The sequence below is a fragment of the Artemia sp. Qi Xiang Cuo genome, chromosome 5, assembly GCF_049724085.1.
Source record: "Artemia sp. Qi Xiang Cuo chromosome 5, ASM4972408v1, whole genome shotgun sequence".
NCBI classification, from domain to species: domain Eukaryota; kingdom Metazoa; phylum Arthropoda; class Branchiopoda; order Anostraca; family Artemiidae; genus Artemia; species Artemia sp. Qi Xiang Cuo.
In genome coordinates this window covers 15,987,653-16,007,731 of record NC_142798.1, presented here as the reverse complement: position 1 = coordinate 16,007,731, position 20,079 = coordinate 15,987,653, and the positions used below count along the sequence as shown (strand labels likewise).

Here is a 20,079-nt window from a genome sequence, read left to right as displayed (position 1 = left end):
AGTTTTTCATTAAAATCTGCCAGGTATTGTTCACTTCCACATGGCTCCGTATCAATTCCTCCAATTATCGACCGAATAACTTTCCAAGTCTTCAAAGAGCTATCTCCACACGACTCAAACATTCTCGAGTAATAATCCTTTTTTGCTTTTCTTAACAATTTATTGAGCGCGTTATTATAATTCTTATAAATATTTCGGTCTAATTCTCGGTCAGTAGTTTTACTAACCTTATACAATGCATGCCTCCTCTTAATGCTAGCCAAAAGACTGCGGGATATCCATGGCTTTTTTGCACTTCTTTCATTTTTTTTCTTTAGAGTTATCTTAAGACACACTTAAGAATTAATACACACATCACTAAAGATAGAGTCAATAACCCAAATTAGAAACGTCCTTTAAAACTAATTGGACAATGAAGGGGGCTCCCATTGGAGTCAATTAGAAGGCAATTTTGAGAAGAGGGGGTAAACCTTTTGATACTTTAGGGTTATAGTAAAAAATTATTCGAGTCTATGGAGAGGACGTTTAGAGAGGACTCTTACTCTTTTCTTTTAATCTTCTACTCTACTCTTTTACTCATCTCTTCTACTCTCTTCCAATTCTTCACTTTCTTTTACTATTCTACTTCTACTCCACTTTTCTTTACTTTTACTGTTCTTTTACTTTATTTTACTTTTCTTTTACCCTTTTACTCTTCTCTTCTGCTTCTTTCCTTTCTTTTACTGATCTATTTATACTCTACTTTTCTTTACTCTTCTACTCCTCTTTATTTTACTCTCTGAAAATTTGGAAATGTGTTTTACTCGTGAACGTTTCTCTTGGAGATATTTGTAGCATATGAAGTTTTACAATTTCCTTACTCTCAAATATGGAGAGTTCAGCATACAACTCTCTTCTGTATGCTGCATTTTGATTTTCAAATTTGTTGAATAATTAATGATGTGGTAGTTTTCCTTCATTTGCTTCTGTTTTGAATTGAATTTTCAGTTTTCAATTCCAAAGAGAACAAGAATTGTCTCACATAAACTGTTTGAATGTTTTGTGAAATGAATTTTGAATGTTTTATGAATTAATGTTTTGTTAATTTCTAATGTTAATGTTTAAATGATAATGTAATATTAGGTGTTAATGTTATGAATGCTTTATGAATGAATGTTTTATCAAAAATGTTTATGATTGTTTTATGAACTAGATTAAGGGCTTTTGTATTTAGCTGGGACTCTTCTGAAACGAAGTGAAGCATTTCCTTTCTTAAAAATACATCCGTTGAATCAAGGTAGCCGTATTTCCCCGTAGCTACTTTACTTAATTTATTTCTGTTTTCATTTTTTTAGATGAAGGATCAAACAGGACCGATATTATGAAATTATCAGACTATTATCCCTGGCAAAAGGAGTTCCAGAAGACCTTTGAAGTGGAACACTCTGTAACAACAAGAAATATGGTATCAATTTTCCAGTTAGCTGGTGTAATTAATGACAACATAGATGTTGTTGACTACGCTGCTGAGATGAGCTTATATTTCAACCCAGATGACGTAATTGAAGAAACAGGTAGTTCACTGGTTAAATTTTTGTTTTTGCACCTATTGACCTTTTTTCTTGTCGCTTTTGCCAAATATTTTGCTTTTAGCGTCATTTATGGCTGTAATAATGATTATGACGTCATTCACCGTCTTGTATAGTTTTTTGTCAAAAACTTGATTTTAGTTTAAATATTATGTTTTTTTAATTGCAAAATTGAGTAGATGCAATATATCCATTTAATATGATCCCTTCAACAACTCTATATGATGTTTCGTTGCACTACTAGCAGCTAAGGAAAAAATTGAAAAATTGGACACCTATGCAAAAAAGTGATTTCCTCATTATTTAAGCCAGGAGACTATAATTTTATGTATGTCATTTTCGGGTATAGCGTTTTCCATAATGTACTTTTTATTTTTGATCCGCTTTGGTTTCAGAATAATTAATTTTGGGTTACTAGTGACCAAGGTTTGTCCTTTACTAGGTTGCTGCTGCCGCTGTTTCTTTTTAATGCATTAATTTTTCTTTTTGGATTTCTTTTCACGTGATGATTTTGATACAATTATGGTTGTTGACTGCCATTTCAGCGAAAATTCAACTCGTGCAGTAAATTCCAGAATTTTAGTTTGACTCTAAAAACGATAAATAATAGTTCAAATAGAGATAAAATCCTTTTAATAGACGGTGTTTCACAAACAGTGATAGAAATTAACAAAAATACCAGATATTTCGGTCATATATGCAGTGACCGTCATCAGTAGTAAAACTGATGTTTTACTACTGATGACGGTCACTGCATATGTGACCGAAATATCTGGTATTTTTGTTAATTTCTATTACTGTTTGTGAAGCACTGTCGACTAAAAGGATTTTATCCCTATTTGAACTATTATTTACCGTCATGGAAAGGCAGAGTGGTCTCCGAAATTATCTAGACCATAAAAACCGCTGGTTTTCTGGATGGTGCAAAACTACTACTCCTGCTACTACCAAAAACTCACTGCAGCACCAAGCCGCCTGATGCCAACACAGCTACGCGCACTCCTCCTCCATCCTAATCTATTCAAAGCCTCCTTCTTTACACCCTCCCAAGAAATTACCATTTCCCTTAAATCTTTCTTTAAGACATCCTTTCACCCGAACCGCGGACGACCAGCTTTCCGTATAGCCCTAAACGGTTGGCCGAAAAGGACAATCTTCGGCAATCTGTGATCCTTCATCCGCAGAACGTACCTTTGCCATCTCAACCTTTCTCTCTTTATAGTTCTAGAAAGCGAGATTGCACCACCCTTTTCGTACAGCCTACTGTTTGTCACAGTCTTTTCGTACAGCCTACGGTCGGTCAGCCGGGTACCAAGAACAATCCGTGCAAAATGAGCGAGTGTTTTTAGTGTTTAAGGTGACCTAATACATTTATTAAAACCTTTTTTATTCTTATCTCTGTGACTGTGTTTGTCTTTCTTATTTTCTTTTATCTGATCTGATTTTTACAACTGAAAATTATTAGCCTTTACTTGCAACTTTTTTAAAAAGTGTTTTTCATTTTGGTTATTCTGGGCTTGGGTTCATTCTTTACTAGATTGTAGCTATCACTGTAACCGTGATTTCGTATCAAAGTTTTTTTTTTTTACAAACTGTAGGCTCTAGAGCATCAAAATAAAAAATGAGCTGTACATTTTAGCTCTATGTTTAATACATATCTGCAATTTGCGGGAGGTGTTTTATCACCAACCCTTTTCAAAATTTGTATTTCTACTGTTCTGGAAAAGATCTCAGGCACTTATTTTTCTGGTTCTACTGATATTTCTTACATTGCCTATGCTGATGAAATTCTGTTAATTAGTCGTGCTAAATCTGCTCTTTCTGCAATGGTTTCCTTAGTTTCCCAGTCTTTTCTAAATATTGGTCTATCCCTGAATATTGACAAGTGTGAATTCTTATCTTATAATCTGTCTTCGTCTACTCCTCTGGTATGTAATGAATTCTCTGTACTTTCTGTCTCTTCCTTTCGGTGGCATGGTATTACTGTTTCTAATTCTCTAGCTCTTTTCCGTAAACAGATCGTTGCTGATGCAGTAAGAATAATTCAATTCAGTTATTCAAAAATTGTAGCAAACCGTGGAAAATATAACAGAAGAGCCCTTGGGCACTTATTTCTCGACTTTTTCTGATCATTCTGTACTTTATTTTTCGGGTATTCATTCTGTTCTTAAGCTAAAGGGTTTGAAAAAGATTAAAGTTATATATCTCAAATTTAGCAAATTTTCTTCGTTCTCTGCCGCCATGGACTAGAAATCGATATCTAGTTAAAAATTTCTATGTTACGGATGTAACTCAAAGGCTCGGTGACCTACACAAAAGGCTTTCTGCATATGCATTTTGTAATATTGTCCCTGGCATTGGTCATTTACAGTTTATTCATAGTAGAAATTAATTGCTAGTGTTGGTTGATGTTCTTTTTTGTTTTCTTTTTTTCGTTTTTATTATTATGTTTATACTCCACTTGTACTACTTGTTCTCTTGTAGTTGTGGGTAATAAATGAATTGAATTGAATTTCCCCTTTTGTTCCCTCATCAGACTTCAAATGTAACAATAATGCATGCATAAAACCCTTGATTAAAGAAAAAGATTTCTAAAATAGAACATAGTAAGGAGTCAAATAGTAGTAAGGTATTTGTTAATGGATTTAAAAAAAAAATGTAAAAATTAAGTAAAAAATTAAGAAGCTAAGCCAAACAAAAATTGAAATAAAAAAATTTCCAGAAAAAATTTCATTGAAATAAAAAAAATTTCCAGTTGGTATCTCTTTTAAAGATACCAACTAGTGACAATTTTAGCCGACTCAGGCAAAGCATTCCAGGCAGACTGAGAAGTAGTTTGGGAATTGAAATCTGATCTGATTGATGAACTGAATGGAACACGAATTTTATCATAGTTACAAAAATAGTATGTAGAATTTTGAGACATGGTATTATGGACTAGCCCTGAGGGCTTCAGGTACATCACCGTGTAATTGAAGAAAAGGAAAGGCAAACACGAAACAATATGAATTGACTTCAGATCATGCAGCCAAGGCCGTATCCAGGAGAGGGGACCTCCCCCCGTGGAAATTTTTTTGACTTGCAAAAACGTAACAAAAATGCATATAAACAAATTTTTGATGTGTGTTTTAAAGTTTTCTAGTAACCCTCCTCATCCCAAACAAAAATATCCCCCCCCTTCCCAGAACAAAAATCCTGGATACGGCCTTGCAAACAGCAGACTATTAACAAAACTATTTGTTTCAAGAACAATGTCTCTTGCTTTGTCGTATACCCTATAGGATGATATCAAACGGGAAGAAAATTTGATATCCATATAGTAAGATAATAAGAAACGTAAAACTGGATTAAATTATGAAACAAAGTTTTAAGAATTGACGGGAAAAATATGTTTGAACTTTCTTAGATTTCCGAGATTCCTCGATATGGTATTACTTAACCTCCAATGGGAATGGGTCTTTAGAAAAAAGTTAGACTCTATCCCAGGTCTTCGGTGTTAAATCTAACCATTATTTTGTATGCGTATTTCTTTTCTTTTGTTGTTCCATCAGCCACCTATCTTTTTTCGGAGACTTGCTAGGGAAATACAATGGCTGAGTAATTTTTCTCATAAGATAATTTTCCCCAGAAGACATACTCAAAAAAAAAAAAAAAAAAAAAAAATGCCGTGCAGACCTTAATCTCTCTGCATGAAAATTGTATTCAACAGTTTGACTGTGAATTTTGCTGTGATTCTTCTGTGAGATCAGAAAGGAAAAGCTTCAATGCGCACAAAAATACCCCATGAGATGAAAAAATGATAGATATGGTTTTAGTTGTTATGATAGTAAAAGTATTTTTGTGCGAGATTAAATCCTTATGTTACTAGGGGTTGATTCTGACCATTAACCCTAGGGCATGATGCTTCATTTCTAACTTATTGAATTTTGTAGGTCCATTAGCCTCTACAAAGCAGCCAAGGGCCAACGCTACAAAGTTTAACGACAGTAAGCCAATTAAACTTCACCATAAACGTGGTATGCTATGCACTGTAGACGATTCTACTGACCCCGATGTAAATTGTGAAATAATCCAGGAAACCAAAATAGGTGACTTTGGTAACCCGAGTTTTCAAAGTTTTATTGATTTTACAAGAGCGAGGGCCCGCTCTCCATCTAACATCCCTTTCCTTGATCTGCCTGTTGATAAAAGATTTGTTGAAATTCCCGATGGATTTGATCCGCTATCCATAGGCGTAAAGGAAGTTCTGTGCAATGGGAATACTAAAAATAATATTTCTCAGAGAGATATTGAAAAATTTTCTTTGAAAGAGCTCAGAGAAGAAAGTAGCTTCTTAAAAAAAAGTAAGGAAGTTGTTTGTTCAGATCCAATAAGTGATGTTGAAGGTATATCTAATCATCCCCTTGACATGAATATTCTTGAAGGATCTTCTTTTTACAGTCGTGATATATCACTTAATGATGCTGTAAATAACGATGACGCGTTGCCTCAAGAGAACAGTAACGAGGTTGAAAAGACCGATTTTGCAAAGTCGCCATGCCATTCTCTTGAGAATTATGTATGAACCAGGCCTAAAGCAACTACTGTCATGGATATTGACGAACACGTTTTTGCAATACCTTCAATGCCTGTCAGGAAAATTGCACAAACACATAGTTCAAAAACTCCTGATAGTAAAATTATAACTAGAGATTCAATATCATCAGTTTCAAATCAGCAGAATTCGGATGAAGCTGAAATGAATCCTGATGACTGCTATTTCCTGGAATCTCAACACCAAACTACAACAAATACACAGGAAATACGTGAGAGTGGAAATGTAAGTTTGTATTCTGTGTCCCAAATTATAAGAATGGCAAACACAACTCAAAACAGAAGTGAAATTGACATATCCATTAGTGAAGAAGTGCCAGATTTCAACCTTGGTGATATATTTATTGAACAGCTATTAAGCTTAGAAGATGATTTAGAATCGTTTGACGTCGCGTCAGTCGCCTCTACTTCCCGACTACCATTGGAGCAAGATCGGCAGATAAATAAACCTAATCCAGGACACAGTACCCGAACAAGTTATTCAGTTCACCCCACAATTGGACATGTTTCAAAAAATCCTTTTGATAGTCCACCTAGAAAAATGAGAAGAACGCTAGGCTTGCTAACGCCTCATGGGGTAATAAAGAGTAGTGAAAGTCCAGTGATAAATTTGAAAAGCAGAGGCTCTCGAAAAAGCACCTCCGAAGCAAGAGTAGAAGAAAAAAACGAAAGTATTTATTGTGGCACTACTCTAGAACTTGGAAAAAAGGTAGCTTTTTTTATGCTAGCAATTAAATGGAAGCATGAGGTAGAGGGTGGATCACTTTCGCTTTTTGATAGGCGATAAACATTTAATTACTGTTATGAAAAGCTTTTCATCCGCTGGTTAAGGCCTCTTCTGAGGCAGAGATGATCTTTCTTTAACACATTAAAGAGGTTCGATCAATCTCAATTAAGAGTTTTGTGTATGGATAGATTTAAAAGAAGTACTTAATTAGAGTTATAAAAAGCTTGTCATCCGCTGGTTAAGGCCTCTTCTCAGGCAGAGAGGATCTTTATTTCACGCATTAAAGAGGTTCGATTAATCTCAATTAAGAGTTTTGTGTATGTATTTCGTGTCTTATATGAAACCCCAAACAAAGCGGGCAGAAGGGATAGATTTAAAAGAAGCAGTTAATTAGAGTTATAAATTGCTTGCCATCCGCTGGTTAGAGCTTCTTCTCAGGCAGGGAGGATCTTTATTTCCCACATTAAAGAGGTTCGATCAATCTCAATTGAGAGTTTTGTGTATGTATTTCGTGTCTTATATGAAGCCCCAAACAAAGCGGGCAGAAGGGATAGATTTAAAAGAAGGACTTAATTAGAGCTATAAAAAGCTTGTCATCCGCTGGATAAGGCCTCTTCTCAGGCAGAGAGGATCTTTGTTTCACACTTTAAAGAGGTTCGATCAATCTCAATTTAGAGTTTTGTGTATGTATTTCGTGTCTTATATGAAACCACAATTAAAGCGGGCAGAAGGGATTGATTTAAAAGAAGCACTTAATTAGAGTTATAAAAAGCTTGTCATCCGCTGGTTAAGGCCTCTTCTCAGGCATAGAGGATCTTTATTTCGCACATTAAAAAGGTTCGATTAATCTCAATTTAGAGTTTTGTGTATGTATTTCTTGTCTTATATGAAACCCCAGACAAAGGGGGCAGAAGGGATAGATTTAAAAGAAGCACTTAATTAGAGTTATAAAAAGCTTGTCATCCGCTGGTTAAGGCCTCTTCTCAGGCAGAGAGGATCTTTATTTCACACATTAAAAAGGTTCGATTAATATCAGTTAAGAGTTTTGTGTATGTACTTTGTATCTTATATGAAACCCCAAACAAAGCGGGCATTTTTGGAAAAATGGACTCTTGAGTAATGTGCTAAACCTCCTTCCAAAACCCCTTGTTCTGTTTTTAGAAATATTTCTGAAAATTATTTTCACCTACTACAATTTTCTCCAAATTCGTGAAAGTCAGTGTTTTGGAGGGGTGGGGTGAGAGTAGGAGCTAAAAATGCCTAATTGTGTGCATAATTTTGGCTATAGACCGATTTGTGACATTTTGTTCACTTAACATAACATTTTTTCTAGCTCTTCAAAAGTCGCTTTCCTGATGTTGAGTGAAGCTATTAAATTGTTTCACTATTTGCAATAAAAAATTATACGTTGGGTTTCTTGTCGAACCAGGACCGAAGGTGTAGTTTTAAAAGAGTCTGTGATCTGACTGTGTTTCATTATGGCATTTCATTATGTTTCATTATATTTCGTTATGTTGCATTGTCATGGTATTAGCACTACCTTTATTTTGACTTCAAACATAATAGTATTAAAAGACTTTGGAACTTTTCTGATTTATAATCAGTTTTACCTTCTATATACGAAATATTTTTGATTAAAAGATTGTTTAGTTTTGTTAGAACCGTATATCAGGATAACCACGTAAAAATACGATGTAACACATCAGTGTTCCTGTTTTGTGCCTTTGTGTGATTTGTAAATTGTGATTTGTTTTGTGCCATATTCTGATTTGTAAAAAAAAATGTAGTGACTAGTGCTTTTCACATGGATTTCGTTTTGTATTTCTTTGTATAGTGTTTGTTCGTTCTTCATATTGATCTAAATTATTTTCTAGTATTAGATAAGTCGTCTAATCTAGTTGTATTTTGTATTTTCTCTTTTTCCCTATTGATAAAGGCTTCTTGATGTTAAACTGAAATATTCGGATGATTATTAGCAGTTGTATAAACAAATTTTGGTTTGTTCTTTTGGTTTAAATTTGTTTCACTACCTTAATTAACAGTCTCACCTGCTTTAGTATTTTCGTTTCATTTTAAGCATAAATGGAAACTTTGTGTGGTCTAAAAATTCATTAGAGAGAAAGAGATATTTAATATATTAAGCACAACATCAGTGTTAACAGCCACCCCGAGAAATAAAAAACTTTTCTGAGAGGGTGGCAAAAATACACCAAAAAACAATACAAGACTAAATAAATTATGAAACAACTAATACAAATCGCACATCCTAATCGGCACCAAAAACCTTACAAAAAACATTGAATAGGAGCTCCTTGGCTCTGAGTTGCTCCAGGCTTGGCTCCTTGGCTCCTTGGCTGTTCAAGTTAAAGTCCTTTCCAAACGGATACTCACCGAGGTGCAAGTGGGGTGAGATAATTAAATGGTAAAACCAAAGCCATATTTAATATACGCCATAAAACAAATATAGAATAAGGGAAATTCTTCTATGAAACAAGAATTTCAAATTTTAGTTGAATAGTAAGGCTGGATATTTGGCCAGTAGTTTTCCGGATTTATAGGGACGAAGGAGGAGCATGTGTAGCTGTGTTGGCCTCAAGTGGCTCTGTGCTGCAATAAGTTGTCAGTAGCAATAGTAGCAAGACCGAATAGTTCAGTCTTTGAGAAAAGTCTGCCAGTTAAAAAAAAAAAAAAAAAAAAAAAAAAAAAAAAAAAAACAACCGAATGAAAATACAAAATTAGTAGTTTTTGTTTTACGTTATTTGCTCTTAATTATAGTGATTTTTAAACAATTTGTCTAATTGTTTCCCTTTAGCAAAGGACAACTCTATTTTGATATATATTTTTCGTAGCTCCAGTTGAAAACAAAAAGAGGTACTGCTTTCATTGAAGACGAAGCAGAAGAGTCGGGGGACGGTAGTGATGATGATTTCGATGGATTGTCCCGATCTAGTTACGAGTCCAGTTTTGTAGACGATGGTGAAGCTGGTGGAGCTGAGTAAGAAACCGCTGCTTCCTTTTTTATCAGTAGTTAGAAGTGTCCATAACTTACCACAGTACTTTTATTGGAAGATGTGGTCGATCAATTATTTTATTCGTGCATATCTTTTAGCGTTCTCTGCCTTGATTTTTTAGGATATCATTGTTAAGAGTCGACTATAAATATTTGATTTTTAACTTATTTTTTCTTACATCGTTTTCTCTTTAATTTTGTCGACATTTTCGTTGAAATTTGTCTTCAGAAGTTATTTGCTTTGTAAATTTTTATTTTAACGATTAAGATTCTTTTAAGATCACTGTGTCAAAATTAAAGTGGAATATAAATCTTATAGTTAGACTGTCTTGTCTTTAACTATCCTTTAGAATTTGGAGATCATTATTTTAATTAGTTTAAGGCCTTAGATATAGCCTTTAGGGGAGAGTAGGGGGTGTCTTAGAAATGAAGGAAGATAGTACTGGTACTCAATCTAATTATTACTTTGGATGAAAACTTACGAAACAATTGAGATTCGGTGTGCTGAGTTGACGTATTCACTCGGGTTTTTTCCTACTGAACCTCATAATCTGATATTGCGTCATATTTGACGTCATACGTGATAATCTTAAAGTGGCTTTTCTTCATTTGGAGTCTTCAATTCATTTAATCTTGAAAAATACCGCTAAATTCACATTAAAAGACAATCACAAACAAAAAGTTTTGCATAATCATATGGGTGGTTTTTAATATTTCAACCCAAAATCCCTCCCCCCTGCTTTCAGAATAATGGGTAACACTGGATCTGACGTTAGCTTGATTGTTTTGCGTTGCAAGAGTGGCGGTTTGGTGTCTTTTTAGTACATAATGGTACATAAGGTACATAAAGGTACATAATGAGGGTTGTGGCTTAAAACTGTACACTCCTCAGATTGGTTGGCCTTAGAACTACCGGCAGTTAGATTCAGCAAAGCCTTGTCCTTTGCTGTGGTCCTGTTTCCGAAGCTTTCCCTCTCTTGCAAAGGAATCTTGGACTCGAACTTTGTTCTTTCGCCTCCTTATTCATCATGAGCCCTACTTTATGCTTATACACCCCATCCTTCCGGCCCGAGTAAATAAATTCTATATCCCCTAATTTCAAATTCCTTCTCGTTGAATATGAATTTCTGAAACTCATAATAAGTTCAGTTTAAAGCGTTTGAATTCGTAATTTAAAACGTCAATACGATAGTTGCCTTTAACGTTGCAACATTCTAAGTTGCACTTTTCATATTGTTTAAATCATTTAAATTATTTTGGCCTCAAGAAAAGCAATGGTCACATAACCAGTTCGGGACGGGGACCAACACTTCTTCTCAAGTCTACACGAAGCCTTTAAGCCGGTTAAAAACCGGACAGCAAGAAGTCAGTCATGATCTAGTGCAAATGCTGTGCCGTTTACTAGGCTTTAAGTCTCTCGAGGGGTGCCACTCCTTTAGGTCACCCTACAGCGATGCTTCCAGTCACGTTTTTTGTTAGGGAAATTTGTCAAAGGTCCACCCTGACGCTACTATGAGGCCACACAAGCAGGATTTTTCATTTCGAGGATAGGAATGGGGGAAGACGCTTATGAAGGAGTAGAGACCCTAACCCATCTCACGGCACCGCAACAGGTCCAACCTATTATACCCAGCCTATCCTCGTCAGGGCATTTGTCAAGGCAAAGGGCGTGTTTACCATATCTCTGGAACAGCTAATGGTATGAAGAGCACTAAAATAATCCGGGTTGTCAAAAGGATGTATCTCTAATATATCTTTAAACTTCAGGGGAATGTAAAACTAAATGAAAGTACACTATATGTATCCAATTTTCGGGAATGTTTAATTAAATCAAAAGACACTGTGTGCATTTAAGTTGTCAAAAGGGCGTATCTGGAATATCTCAGGAACAACTTAATATATAAAGCTGTGGTTTTCAAGGCATGTTCAGAGGGATCTTAAACCAAAATAAAAGATAGTGTACCGAACGACTAAGGGTATTAAATGGAAATTTTTTGGGATTGAGGAGGATTTTGAACTAAATCAAAAGACTTGAAATGGATTCAGGTTTCCAAATGGCATGTATGCAATATCTAATGAATGCCTTATGGTATTCAATTGAAACATTAGTTTGCTCCTCACTTTCAGTTTAAAAAACTTGTATTTTGTATTTAATTTCTGATCATTTTTCAAATAATGCTGGGAAATCCGCCTTCCCCTCCGTGGAAAATCTCTTCTCTCCCCCTACAAAAAATTCCTCCATGGAAAGTTCCTCCCGCGTAAAATATTTTCCCTGGGAAGTTACTTTTGGAAAGTTCCATCCTCGTTGCTAACTACCCCCAGAAAATTGCAGATAATTCCGCCTGAAAAATTATCCTTAGTATACTTTTGTTTGAAAAAAAGACTTGTTTTTTATTTTATTGTTGATCGTTTTTCAAGCCATACCAGAAATCTCCCCTATGTGCAAAATTTTTCCAGGAAATTCTTCCTCCATGGATAGTTTCTCCCTCGTAAAATTTCCCCTTTGAGAATTTCTCCTGGTGATAATTCCCCCGTGGAGATTTTTTTTCGCGAGAAACCCCTTCCCCATGGAAAAATTTCCAAAAGAATTCCAACCCCGTCGAAAATTTCCCCCCGGTCAATTCCCCCAGAACATTTCCATATGTAAAATTATGTCGCCAAAGAGAAAGTAAGGCAAATCGAACACTAAATCCTCCCCGTAGAAAAGTTCCACATTTTCGCTGATTGAAGGAGCTTGCAAACTCTACAGTAGGGTTCTCTGATGCGCTGAATCTGATGGTGCAATTTTGAATAAGACTCTAACTTTTAGGGGATATTTCTCCTTTTTCGAAAATGTGGTAAATTTTCTCAGGGTTGTAGATTTTGAATGGTAACATTAAACTTAATAAATCTTACACTTGTATTTTTGGAATCAGCATAAAAACCAATTCTTTTGATGCATCTATTGTTATCAAAATTCTGTTTTTAGATTTTCGGTAACTATCGGACCGAGTCACTCCTTACTTACAGTTTGTTACCGCGAATATTTGATTGAATAAGCCACAACATTTTTATTTGTTTCGAAATTTGCATACTGAAAGCTGGGGGGGGGGGGATAATACCTTCAGTCATTATTTTTGTTTTAAAACACAGATGGAACTTTAACTAAGATCCATGACTCTAAGTAAAGAATATTTCTAAAAAGCCGCGAGTTGGAAGTATATTCTTGGACTCTTGCAACCAAGGCCAAATTTTGCTTCTTCTTCTTATTGCTCGCTGTTTAACTTTGGGGAAAAAAGTTAAAAAATACAATTGGTCCCACCAATGCAAAAGCAGTATATACGGTAAGCGAATAATTATTTTAGGTCAGAAACAGACTTTGCTTTCTTATTTTAAATTGGGACGATTTGGTGAAAGTACAAAAATGCTACGGTAACGAATTTTGCAGTGTACCATATTCGTTCCAAAAAATTCACTTGGATTTTGGAAAGATAAAGGAGTAAGATTAAAATCTTGTGTGAAATTTAACTAAATCCTCAACTATTTTTAAATTTGCGGAACGATTTTAGATTTTGATGCGGCTTTAACTATATTTGATAACTACACATATCACTACGATACTTCTTTCGCATAATTTATAAATTGCACCACTGAAATTTGGACCATCTCTACCGGATCATGGAATTGGTATTGAAGTCGGATTGAAATATTGGACTCTTTGAGATTCTTCTGTAACTATTCCGATTTTTTCTATGATTCAGTATAATTTTGGACTTTGGTTCCAAGTTTTACCGAATTTATAAAAAAGGAGGAGGTGCTGTCCCCTCCTCCGTTGTGACGGCCTTGCCTTCTAGAATGGAGATAGGAAGCAGCATCCACTGGCTTTAACATGCATTGTGGCTTCCATTGTTCAAAGTTTGTCCTAGTTAAGGCCTCTAAGCTGGGTCTAATGTAAATGCTATAAGGTACTTGCAAGATGTTGTTGTTTGTTGTTTTTCTTCTTCTTCTTCCCCGAAATGAACTCAATGAGTCCTGATGAGTTCAGTGCTCCCCCAAATGCGTTCTGACCTTCTTCTGTGTTCTACTGCACACGAAGAACAAAACCTGATTCACTCTTGTGATGCACACTGGGTTGAAATGAATGATAATGTGATTACTGGGTTTTATTGAGTAAAACGACAGGTATCATGAAAACAGACACGGAGGGAAGCGAACGTTACCGTTTATTGAATAGCCAAAGATTCGAAAGTCTGGAAAAAGACTCTTGGTACCAAAACTGTTCTAGTGTTGCTTCTGTTGGGTTTTTCTCGAACTTGCGTATGTCATTATTTAGTACGTGCTCTCGGAGTTTTAAGGGCTTTAAAAAAATCATTTTATTTGGATTTGAACGATACGTCACTCGGGGTGTTCAGAACAGATTTGAACGCCTTCCTAATAAGAAAAATCGGTGTCAGCCGATTTTTTCTCCGGTGCCCCGCCAGAGAAAAACATCTATTCTCTGCCCAAAAGAAAACCGGCGTGGTGTCGGGGGTCTAATATCTTCAATATTTCAGGAGTGGCTAAGGGTATTGAGTTGAAACTTTCAGTGAATTTTGGGGAAGAGGTGTTGAACTAAATCAATTGACGCTATAGACATACAAGTGGTCAAAAAGACGTATCTTCAATATCTCGGAAACAGCTTAGGGCATTAAGTTGATACTTTCAGATAATGTTGAGGGGAGTGTTCAACTAAATCTAAAGATACTGCGTGATTTCAATTTTGAAAAGGGTGTATCTGTAATATGTATCAGGAACACTTAAGAATTTCAAGTTGAATCTTCGGGAAATGTTCAGGGGGACGTTGCACTAAAACACAGTGTATGGATCTATGTTATTAAAGTAGTTATCTGCAACATTTTAAGAGCGACTAAGGATATTTTATGTCAAAAGGACATATATGAAACAGTAGAAAAAGTGTCAGTTTAGAATGATTATAAATTAACTTGAATAAACTTTTCACAAAAGGATTTTTTCATATAAAAGTAGAGCTACATTAAATCAAAGACGCGCAGAAATAATGTCAAATAACAATTTAGATTGAAACAAACATAAATCACTATCAACAAATAAATGAAACCCAAAGCGAACAGAAATTACAATGAATAATGGATTCAAACAGAAAACGAACAGAAATTGTCAAAAATAGAAGGAGGTCTAATGCCCCTGAGTTTTCTAAAGACCGAAGCGTCTTTGGCGCTTTACAGAAAATAAAATATATTTTAAGATATAAAGATATATATTTATAACAAAATAAGCGTACTTTATAATGTAAAAATTCCTTAGTAGCAGAGGCTTCCAGGAATGATTGTCCTCAAGTGTTAAACTGTCTTAAATTCATTAGTTATTTTCGGTAATCATGGTTAATGTGGTGACTTTATTTCTTTTTTTTTGTTGACATTGTGATAAATAAAAAGAGACTGCTCGAAGGAACAATTGTTCTTCTGATAGATGGCTCTCGCGCCGTTGAGGCTGCAAGTCATTCTATCCCAGTTTAACTTGTTCAGTGCCTTGAAATACTCCTCCCTTTGCGATGAAAGTGGTATTAATCAAAACTGTATTAATAGTGCTATTCTTTGTGATTGAGGCTGCTGCTGAAAACTGGATTGATCAATGCAAAAAAGGCACTTTCATTTCTTTTGCTGTTTTGGCGCCATCTGTCATAGCCACACTCGTCACACTGATAATTTATAAAAATATAGATGACGTTCCCTTCGTTCGCAAGCGAACAAGAAGAGGACGCAGAGGTGGCAGAAAGAAATTTAAGATTGACGTGTTAGTCACCTACGAACGATTGGCCAGCCAAAAGCCTAAGCGTGAGAGTTGTTTAGTCTCAATCCCGCGCGTGAGCCTACCGCCCTGGCTGATTCCTGACAACAATGCTCCTACCAATGATTTCGGGTCAGATTGTCCTCCAGTATTATCGCCGCAGGTTCTCTCTTGTAAACACCAACTTCCAAACTTCCTTCTGAGCAACGTCCGCTCACTAACGAATAAAGTAGATGAGTTAGATGTCATTCTACGTCAGAATAACATCCATGTCGCCGCAATTACCGACAAATGGCAGCTCGACGAAACAAGTGGAAGGATGGCTGGTTACAAGGTTTTCTTGAACACTAGAACAGACAAGATTGGCGGAGGTGTTGCCCTGTATGTACGCGATGATATCCCCTGCAAATATTTAGATAACTTCAATGACCCTGACCATGAAGCGATCTGGGCATTATGCAAGCCAAAACATTTACCACGAGATGTCTCTTGCATCATTATCGCAAGTATCTACTATCCTGAAAGCGCCAAGAACAGACGGCTGTTGGTATCTTACCTTCAGTCTACGTTAGACACATTACGTCAGCGGTATAGCCGCCCGGGCTTCATATTAGCTGGTGACTTCAACCAAACAAAGAAACAATGGCTTGCTAATACGCTGGGTATGTCACAAGTGGTCAAGATACCCACCCATGTGACCAGGAGCACCCTTGACTTTATTCTTACAAACCTTGCTCCATATTACAAAGACGTGTCTTCGAACGGGCCATTGGCGGAGGTGTTGCCCTGTATGTACGCGATGATATCCCCTGCAAATATTTAGATAACTTCAATGACCCTGACCATGAAGCGATCTGGGCATTATGCAAGCCAAAACATTTACCACGAGATGTCTCTTGCATCATTATCGCAAGTATCTACTATCCTGAAAGCGCCAAGAACAGACGGCTGTTGGTATCCTACCTTCAGTCTACGTTAGACACATTACGTCAGCGGTATAGCCGCCCGGGCTTCATAATAGCTGGTGACTTCAACCAAACAAAGAAACAATGGCTTGCTAATATGCTGGGTATGTCACAAGTGGTCAAGATACCCACCCATGTGCCCAGGAGCACCCTTGACCTTATTCTTACAAACCTTGCTCCATATTACAAAGACGTGTCTTCGAACGGGCCATTGGCCAAATCGGACCATCACACTCTGCTGATGAAGGCAAAAAGTGAAATCAGGAAGCTTAAGAAAATAAAATTACTCCGGAGACCTATCACGAAGTCTGCTGTTAATACGTTCGGAATGTGGGTCGGTATTCACTGCTTCAGCGAAGTATACAACGAAAGCGATGTCAACAGGAAAGCAGAAATATTTCAGTCCCTCCTCTATGAGAAATACTTAGAAGTTTTCCCAGAAAAGCAATTTGTCGTGAGCAAATCTGACAAGCCCTGGATCACTCCAAAAATAAAACAGCTGATTCGCGAAAAAACCACTGTAAGGCAGTCAAGTGGTGACGCAACGTCGTTACGATTATTAAGAAACAAAATCCTTAGCCTTTGTCGCAAGGCAAGAAAGTCCTTCAGAAAATCCCTTCCGGACCCTGAAATAAAAAAGGATCCCCGTAAATGGCACCGTCTAGTAAGGCAGATTACTGGAAAAACAGTATCATTCAGTATCCGTATTCTGAACGATGATGGGTCCCTCGTGAGTGCAAATGACGTCAACAATTACTCTACTGACATTTGTACATCCTTTCCTGCCCCAACTAACACTGAAATAGAGAATCTACTGTCAATATGCCATGACGAGGGTGAAATCGAAATAGTTGAGTATCAAGTTTTCAAAGAGCTGAACAAGTTGAGTCCATCCAGTAGCTCTTTTCCTGAAGAGCTGCCTATAAGGTTAATACGAGAGTTCTCTCTTTTCCTGGCCAAGCCACTTGGACACATCATCAGAGAATGTTTCACCCAGTCAACTTTCCCGTCGTGCTGGAAACGCGCATTTGTGCGTGTTATACCGAAGACTAAAACACCCAAATCTTGCAACGAGTTACGACCGATATCAATCAAATCTACCTTTGCAAAAGTCACCGAGTCATTCATCCTGCGTGAATTGCTCAAGAAAACGCGGGAAAACATAGACCGTTACCAGTATGGCGGCCTCAAAGGTTGCAATACCTCGATATACCTCGTGCGCCTAGTTGACATTATCTTTAAGTGGCTTGACAAGGGCAGTACCTTCATCGACCTATCTCTCGCCGATTTCAGGAAGGCATTTGACCTGGTTTGTCATCTTACGGCAGCAAAAAATATGCGAGCAATGGGCGCACAGAAGCGGTCTCTTGCATTAGTGATGAGCTTCCTTCAGGACAGAATGCAGTGTGTATTTCCATTGTTTGAAGGTGACTTGATCTCATACTGGTCTAAACTTGCCTGTGGAGCCCCTCAGGGTACAAGACTTGCTGGTTTCATATTTATCTCCCTCATCAACTTCCTTCTTCAGAATTTCGAAGAGCGACTCAAATTCGTCGACGATTTATCATTTGTCCTCAAATACCTCGTGAGAGAAGGTGTAATCGAACGTCAGTTCAGCGAGACCCTTCTGGCATCCTTCTCTGAGGACTGTGAAGGTTACAAGCTGACACTGACTGCAGATAAATCAAAGATCCTCAGGTTTTGCCCCTTAAAACGTGATCTGGAATTCCCGCAAGTCCCTTTCCCTGTTGTTCCATCTGCAAAAATCCTCGGAGTCACATTATCGATGGACTGCACATTCACCGAACACGTGGAGAAGGTTATTAAGGCTGGCAATGCATCACTTCAGACCTTAGTCCTGATGCGCAGGTTTGGCTGCGACACTCAAAGCCTAAAAAATGCCTATATTACGTATGTGAGACCTCTACTCGAATACGCCGTCGCTGTCTGGGGACCTTTTGTCCAGAGCACCCACTACCTTTGCGATGACCTTAAATCTTTGCAGAAACGAGCTGTTAACATAATCGTTGGTAACAGAAGTGACCACTACAACAAACTCTTGCAAGAACTGAACCTTGAATCTCTCAGCGACAGACGATTATCACTGATCATGTCCCTCGGTAAGTCAGTGCTATCTTCGCCCCATGACAGACTGATCCTCCCACCCGATGCTCCTGTTAACCAAAGAACCAGATCCCAGTCAAAGCTACAACCCCTGGTCTTCAGGACCAACCGCTACAAAAACACGTTTGTCCCCTTTTTCGTAGAAGCATACAACAAGACTTAGTGTTATTTGTATTCACGTGTTAGTGTTCTTATAGTGTTATTTGTATTTTTTTTTTTTCAAATTGTTGTAAAGACGACATAAATTAGCCATGGCTACACTGTTCGATCTTAATAAACCTATGTCTATGTCTATGTCTATGTCTATAATCCCTAATGACGGTCTGGTCTTTGGAAAGGTCAAGGGGCGCTATTATCACTCTTATTTCTTGTAATTTCTGTCCGTTTTAATTTTGAACTGATTTTTCCGTGTTATATCTGTTCGTTTTGGATTTTATTTGTATTTTGATACCAAATTTTGTCTGTTTTTAAGCTTGAATTGTTTTTTCGCTTGTCTATGGCCTAATTTATCCGTTACTTTTCATTAAAAAAATTTTCTTGCGGAAATTGTTTTAATTAATCTATTATAAAGCATGGCATGGTTAAGATTCCCAATTCTTAAATGATTTCGTTACAAAAAGGCAGGACATGTTATTTTAGCTGGTTAAAATTCGGGAGGAGAGGGGTGGTTCTGAAGAACCATATGCTCATTTTACTCCTCTAAACATTTAGAATGATATTCTTGTATGATTCCTAGCTCAAACAAGATGTAATATTGCTACATTTCAGCTAAAAGGCAGAGGTTGATTATGATTCTGTATTAGGGGACAGCTGACATTGAAATGTAAAGCCCTTAGATTGGTGAAAAAATTGCTAGGCGTATACCTGCTGCAGTTGCAACTTTGAAAGCTTAATATTGGCATTCAATAGACACGACGGTCTAACATTTTGGGGAAAAGTTATCTTGACTTTATTGCTGTGTGCTTGCACTTTTTTGGGTGATTTTGGTCATTTTTTCTATTTCAAGGGGGATTAGGACTTGCATACGCCAATTGTTGTCTGTGTTGTGTCTGGGGGGGGAGGCACTTGCCCGTGGTATGAGTTGGACTCGGGTCCAGACCACCCCTTAAAAATCGGAGATGCCTGATCCTTTATCGCCTTTTTGCACATTTTTCTGGAAACTAATTTGCCAAAAGCATTATAAGCCATGTATATGAAGGCATGCTGAGAGTGGTCTCGTTTCAAGTCAATTTTAAGGGCCAAGGTTTGCTATACATACGATCAGTAAAATATCTTCGAAAATATATAGACAAATATTTATTTATTTTG

At 36.9% G+C, this 20,079-nt stretch overlaps 2 protein-coding genes across 5 annotated transcripts in view; both read left to right on the top strand.

Annotated features, from left to right (window-relative positions):
- Positions 1-6,132, top strand: part of LOC148951858 (Fanconi anemia group M protein-like) — a 125,728-nt gene extending 119,596 nt beyond the window's left edge. For all 3 annotated transcript variants that reach the window (XM_089089366.1, XM_089089365.1, XM_089089367.1), the window contains 2 exons: positions 1,335-1,553; positions 5,501-6,132. In XM_089089366.1, the coding sequence (XP_088945492.1) occupies positions 1,335-1,553; positions 5,501-6,132 (851 nt within the window). The remainder of the gene's footprint in view (positions 1-1,334; positions 1,554-5,500) is intronic.
- A 24-nt stretch (positions 6,133-6,156) lies between these two features.
- LOC148951857 (Fanconi anemia group M protein-like) overlaps positions 6,157-20,079 on the top strand; it is a 69,882-nt gene continuing 55,959 nt past the window's right edge. For both annotated transcript variants that reach the window (XM_089089369.1, XM_089089368.1), the window contains exons 1-2: positions 6,157-6,870; positions 9,738-9,883. In XM_089089369.1, coding sequence (XP_088945495.1) covers positions 6,157-6,870; positions 9,738-9,883 — 860 coding nt within the window. The remainder of the gene's footprint in view (positions 6,871-9,737; positions 9,884-20,079) is intronic.